The 6,000-nt window shown below is 42.6% G+C and overlaps 1 protein-coding gene across 2 annotated transcripts in view; it reads right to left on the bottom strand.

Moving 5' to 3' along the window:
- The window catches only part of LOC125451670 (intermembrane lipid transfer protein VPS13B-like), a 907,633-nt gene extending 901,862 nt beyond the window's left edge, over window positions 1-5,771 (bottom strand). The window contains exons 1-2 of one of the 2 annotated variants that reach the window (XM_048529130.2): window positions 5,685-5,771; window positions 1,365-1,529 (exon numbers count right to left, since the gene is read on the bottom strand). In XM_048529130.2, the coding sequence (XP_048385087.1) occupies window positions 1,365-1,511 (147 nt within the window). In that variant the 5' untranslated portion in view covers window positions 1,512-1,529; window positions 5,685-5,771. Of the gene's footprint in view, window positions 1-1,364; window positions 1,530-5,477; window positions 5,628-5,684 lie in introns of those variants that run through there. The other variant, XM_048529131.1, reaches the window with a different exon arrangement.
- Between the last annotated feature and the right edge of the window lie 229 nt (window positions 5,772-6,000).

Consider the following 6,000-nt stretch of genomic DNA (forward strand, 5'->3'; position numbering starts at 1 on the left):
GCCATCCTTGCCTGGTCTGGCCTGGCCTACATGTGATTCTAGATCCACAGCAATGTGCTTAACAATTAAGTGCCCTCTGGGCAATTCGGGATGGGCAATAAATGCTGCCTAACCAACAACGCCCTCATCCCATAAATAAATAAAGTAACAAAAAAATAGTGGGACAAGGGCGTTTGGAGGAGGACAAGAACTGTGACGAACACTGAATCAACAAAGAACAATAGAATGATATCAAGAAACAGTTAGCAAAGGTCTGCAGATAGGCCTTTACTTCAAAGACTGTAAGATAGACTTCAAGGCCCAATTCTTCAGCTCATGATGTCAGAGAATGCATGGTTTCACCAAGACAGTAAGTTCCCACTGCAGCCTACAACCAAGTTAGGTGGTGTTTTGTCATGCAATTAGCAATGTGCGCCTCCACTTCACTGCTGAGTGCAAGATCAAGGCCATTTTAACCTATGGCTCCAAAAGGAATGTTTCAATTTATACCAAATGCATCTAGAATAATGCAATGTTCAGGAATAATCTTTAAACTGGATAATGAATAACTAAGTTAATTGGTCTGAAGCCAATACATCCATAAAGAGGGCTAGCTCCTCAAGTAGCATGAATTGTACAAACTTGTAAATTCCTTGCAGAAAGACAGATTCTGCGCTACTATCTTTAAAAAAGAAAAATGTACAATTTTACAATACCCCCTCGACATGCATTGTTCCCCCTCGACATGCATTGTTCTAAAAATCAATCAGGAAAGTTGTTAAAGGGATGAACATTTGCCACACTTTAAATCTAGCCACCAATAACTGAAAACAGAATACCTTTTCTTTAAGTGATATTGGGAACTGCAGCTGCTGGAGAATCCAAGATAACAAAGTGTGGAGCTGGATGAACACAGCAAGCCAAGCAGCATCTCAGGAGCACAAAAGCTGACGATTCGGGCCTAGACCCTTCATCAGAGAGCTCTCTGATGAAGGGTCTAGGCCCGAAACGTCAGCTTTTGTGCTCCTGAGATGCTGCTTGGCCTGCTGTGTCCATCCAGCTCCACACTTTGTTACCTTTTCTTTAATTTGTTCAGGTTAGCTGACCTGAGCCAAAATTGGCTTTGCCCAAAGATTCAAAGCAAATTTGCAAGGTCAACCAATTATCAACTGGTTTGTTGAACAGGCATTCCCCATATTGAGGGAATTTCCAAATGCATCAACGGAGCATTAACTCTGAAACCTAAGGGCCCATAGTATCATTGACCAGTCAGTCTCAAAAATAGCTACTACTGCGTGGTCAAAAATTTATTATGCAGGTTGAGCAGCCATTAACATCATTCATCATTGACGCTCACTCAAGGAAATCTGACAGGAAATCTGTACCTGCTCCAATACATCGAGTTTCAGTTCTAGTTTGCTGAGGACCGCATCACCTCCCCATAATGATAGCTGAAGGTCAGACGGCTTGAGATTCTTGATGTAACGGTTCACGTAGCTCATCAAGATTGGAGTCACATAGGACTCCAACATTTTGGAAGCACGCTGTAACTGTGGGTGACAAAAGGAAAAGCAAAGTGAGATTCTGCAACAGCTGTCACTACATAAATCACATGGAATAAGCCTTAAACAAATATACTTTCACTTCTGATTTCTGGAGGCAAAGCTCCTGAACACTATTGCCATTGCTCCTTTTATACTATTACTCAGGTATTTTCTACATATAGGAGATCTAAACAATTTGTCAAGTGTAATTTAAACATTTTGTGAGAAAAATCTTCAATCTTTGACAGTCCAGCATGAAACAGTGCTTCAAAATATAAAAGTTAGACTTGCAAAATTAATATTAAATTAACAGGGAATATAATGACAATTAAGCAGTAAATAACGAATCAACGTCAAGGCTGGGAGGTAAGTATATTCAAGGCCAAGACAGATAGATTTTAAGTGAGTCAAGGTTTACTGGGGAAAAGAAAACAGGAAAATGGAGTTGAGGATTACCAGGTCAGCCATGATCTTACTCAATGACAGAGCTGACTTGATGGGCTGAATGTCCTGCTTCTGTTCCTACATTTTATGACCTTTTAAAAGATGTCACAGCAAGGAAGCAATCATATTCCAAGTGTGCTCCATTGCTGTACTACCTACATAGTACCCGATTCCTTAATTAGAAACCCTATGAGGAAAGAAACATCTCCTCACACCATCCGAAAAGAGCCGAATCCTTATTCCAAGGCTGTAAGCCTTGTTCTTCAGCAAAGAGAAACACATTCTCATCATCTATCCAGTTAAGCTTTGAAGAACTAATTTCAATGAGTTCACTTCTATTCTTTTAAATTTTACAAAACATAGGCACATTCTACTCAACTTCTTCTCATATAACTACTATCACATCCATAGAATTTGTCTACAACCTTTGTTCTACCCCTTCAAATGAGAAATAAGCAGATTAATGTCATACCCACTGAATAGTGAAATAGTGAATAGATTTTAGGGAGCTGTTAAAACAATTCTGCCAAACCCTCTGTATCCTAATGAATCCCCAGCTGTATAGTACAAAGCCAATATGGCATTTCTACTGTTACAACCCAACATTTAACCTTATTTTTCTATTCAGCTCCTTGATATCTCAGCATTAAAGTAGTTATAAGAATAAGCCATACAGGCCAAAAGACACAAGTTAAACATGCTGAATTAATTGATGACAGCCACGGTAGTTAAGAAATACAGATATACCGCTTGATGCCTAGGAAACTGTTTCTTCTGCTGGTCAGGTGGAACACAGAGGCTGTTTCACCCCTCTCCCTAGCCAAACTAACAACCAGGTGTCCTGCTCCGAATCACTCTTCAGAGACTATTAGTGTTGAGTAATTTGTTTTCTGTGACCATCCTCATTTCCATCACATAGAATACCTCCAACGGGAAAGCAGCCATTTGGCCCATTGAACCTACACCAACACTTCGAAGAGCATTCCACCCAGATCCAGCACTACCCCCCCCCAACCATATATCAGTATCCCTGTATTCTCCATGGTTAATCAGCCTAGCTGCACATACTTGGGCAATTTAGCATGGCCAATCCACCTAATGCACGCATCTCTGGACCTTGGGAGGAAACCAGAGGACCCAGACGAAACGCAGACACTGGAGAATGTGCAAACTTCACACATACAGTTCCCCAATGCTGCAAACAAACTTGGGTCCCTGACGCTGTAAAGCAACAATGCTATCCACTGAGCCATTGTCCTGCCCACCTCATGTTACCTTCAGAGTTACTTTTCAACTCCATCAATAGTTATCAACTCACGTCTCATACACAGAAATCTACTGCGTCATGTTACACTCCAATCCACCTGTGAAAGAAATTCCAATTTCCAGGCAGTATGTATCAATTAACAATATGGCACTGCAGATTGGCACGCCAGCCAACACTTCATCTCAACATTATACAATCCAGAATGCAACATATGTTCAACCTCAACCAATGCCCCATATACTGAAATGCTATTCAGCAACAAGGATTTCCTACTACTTCCCACAAGTAGATTTTATTGCACCCATCTTATACCAAGTTGCTTTACACATAGAATCTCAAATCTCAAAATCAACAAGCACTTACAAATAAACAAACCACCCCTAACTGAACAAGAGTGACATTGACAAGAACTAGTTCATTTACTGTTCTTCCAGATCAAGGGTGCATATTTCAAAAGATATATGTTCATTTTGTGAGTTTTGTAATCTGTCACTTTCAAATACAGTGATCCTCAATCAGAGTCAAATCATTATGGGGCTACCGACAAATTTGTGTGAAGTGGAATTGCAAGATAGCAAAAGAGGCCTCTAGGCAACCTAACTTTTGACGATGTCAAACACATGCTCAATCTCAGAAAAACACAAATAAAAACACAATGACTCCCCTCTGGACCAGAAACGGGAGTGAGTTCTGCTTGAGCTACCTTGAACAACTTTAGCAAAGCTTCATCATCATCTGAGTTCTGAAGAGGAGTCACCGGACCCTAAACGTTAACCGTTTTTTCCTTCACAGATGTTGCCAGACCTGCTGAGCTTTTCCAGCAACTTTGTTTTTGTTCCTGATGTTTACCATCCACAATTCTTTCGGTTTTTATCTCATCACCGGGTTAGGCAATCATTCTCTTCCTCTCAGGAGAGGATGCCTGCTTTTCAAACTGTTTCAAGCAGCACAGTGGCTCAGTGGTTAGCACTGCTGCCTCACAGAGCCAGGGGCCCATGTTTGACTCCAACCTCGGGCAGTTATCTGTGTGGAGTTTGCACATTCTCCCCCTGTCTGCGTGGGTTTCCACTGGGTGCTTTGGTTTCCTCCCACAGTCCAAAGATGTGTGGGTTAGGTGGATTGGCCATGCTAAATGGCCCATAGTGTCTAGTGTGGGAAATGCTGAAATAGGGTAGAGAGTGCGTCTGGGTGGCATGCTCTTCAGAGGGCCAGTGTGCACTCGATGGGCTGAATGACCTGTTCCCACACTGTCAGGATCCTATGATTCTATGAAGAGGTCTGCCTTATGCTTCAGAATTGTTGACAAACTCAAGAGTACAATCGCCCAATTGTTAATGCCTGCTTTTCACTTCATGCTATGGTTTTTCACCTGCTGCACTAACTTCATTTTCTCTCTCGCACTTCAAAAGTCTGAATAGTCTTTCACAAGAATATTTTTTGTTGTCAAATGATGGTATATGATTTCATGATTGTGCACTCTAGTATGGCCTAACTCTGCTCCAATTGGTTGGTGTAGTCAGATTAAAGTTTGTACAAATTCAGCTAATCCAAAGGAACCAATAAAGGCCTTCAGTTTATCACAGGGATCATTCTCTGGTTGTGCCAGCTTACTAACAGGAATGGCTAACTTCACACAAGTGGAATTTTGCACTGTCCAAACTCAACTGATCACAATTTCACTACAGATCAAGTAGGCTTTCAGAACACAGAATGTCATACTAAAGAGCTTCATATATTGCTTAAGCATCCGCAGATATTTGAAAATTTCTAGAATGAAAAAAAAATGGAAAGAGAGAGAATGGAAGATGGCAATGTCAGGAAACTTCCGAAAAATTAACAGAACCAGATCTCAGCTTCTCTTCCAAAGCCCTCCTGGCAAACGTCAAACAATAAATGTTCGTCTTATATTTTAAAATATAGCAGGAAAGTAATCTGACTTTAACTGAGGCAAAGGGAATGCTTTTAAAGCGCGTGAGTTTATCTGCTGTTTAATCACACGTAGATCTGTCAAACTATCGGCGACCTGTACAAATTACACACCACAGGAACTTGTTACCTGCCAACATGGAATGCGAATGATCAAGCTATGTTAGTTTAACATGGTAACTACACCAGAAAGTACAACACAGCGTGGTGAGTCAGCCCCATGAGCAAACAGAGGAAGCAAAGTCAGTCCCCTTGCTGTCAGGTAACAGGATGGGGCAAGGCCACAAAAACTCTTCAGCTGCTCTCAAGAGACCCACCTCCGGCAGAGATCACACAAATTCAGCCTGACATCGAGCAGGCAGCCGGCAGGTCAACGGCTGATCGAGGATTGGTGCTAACTCCCCAACAGACATTAAACAGCCGCTTCCACCACCATTACCATCATCAGCATCAGCATCACCTCGACACTACAGTCAACCCCCCACTCCCTCCTCCCATCACCAACGCAACTCTCCCACACTCACAGGATGACCGACGACAGACTCTTCCAGTATCCCGAGGTGCAACGCGCCTAGTTTTCTCCCCGGGTGGATTCGGATTCTGACTCCAGCCCAAACCCTTGACCCATCGTGCTAACGTCATTTCCGTCAACCGAACGGTTCCGTCGGTTTGGTGGCGGGCGGGACTGATGTGGCGCAGGCGCACTGGTTGGCCTGAAGGAGGGTGTGTGAGAGGTGCAGGAGGCGGAGGATTAAACCGAGAGCTCATTGGACGCTCATGAGCGATCCAGCACCCAGGGAAACAAAGATGGAACAAATAGTCAAGTAAGTGTTGTGGTCG

Source organism: Stegostoma tigrinum, chromosome 5, assembly GCF_030684315.1.
Source record: "Stegostoma tigrinum isolate sSteTig4 chromosome 5, sSteTig4.hap1, whole genome shotgun sequence".
Classification (NCBI taxonomy): domain Eukaryota; kingdom Metazoa; phylum Chordata; class Chondrichthyes; order Orectolobiformes; family Stegostomatidae; genus Stegostoma; species Stegostoma tigrinum.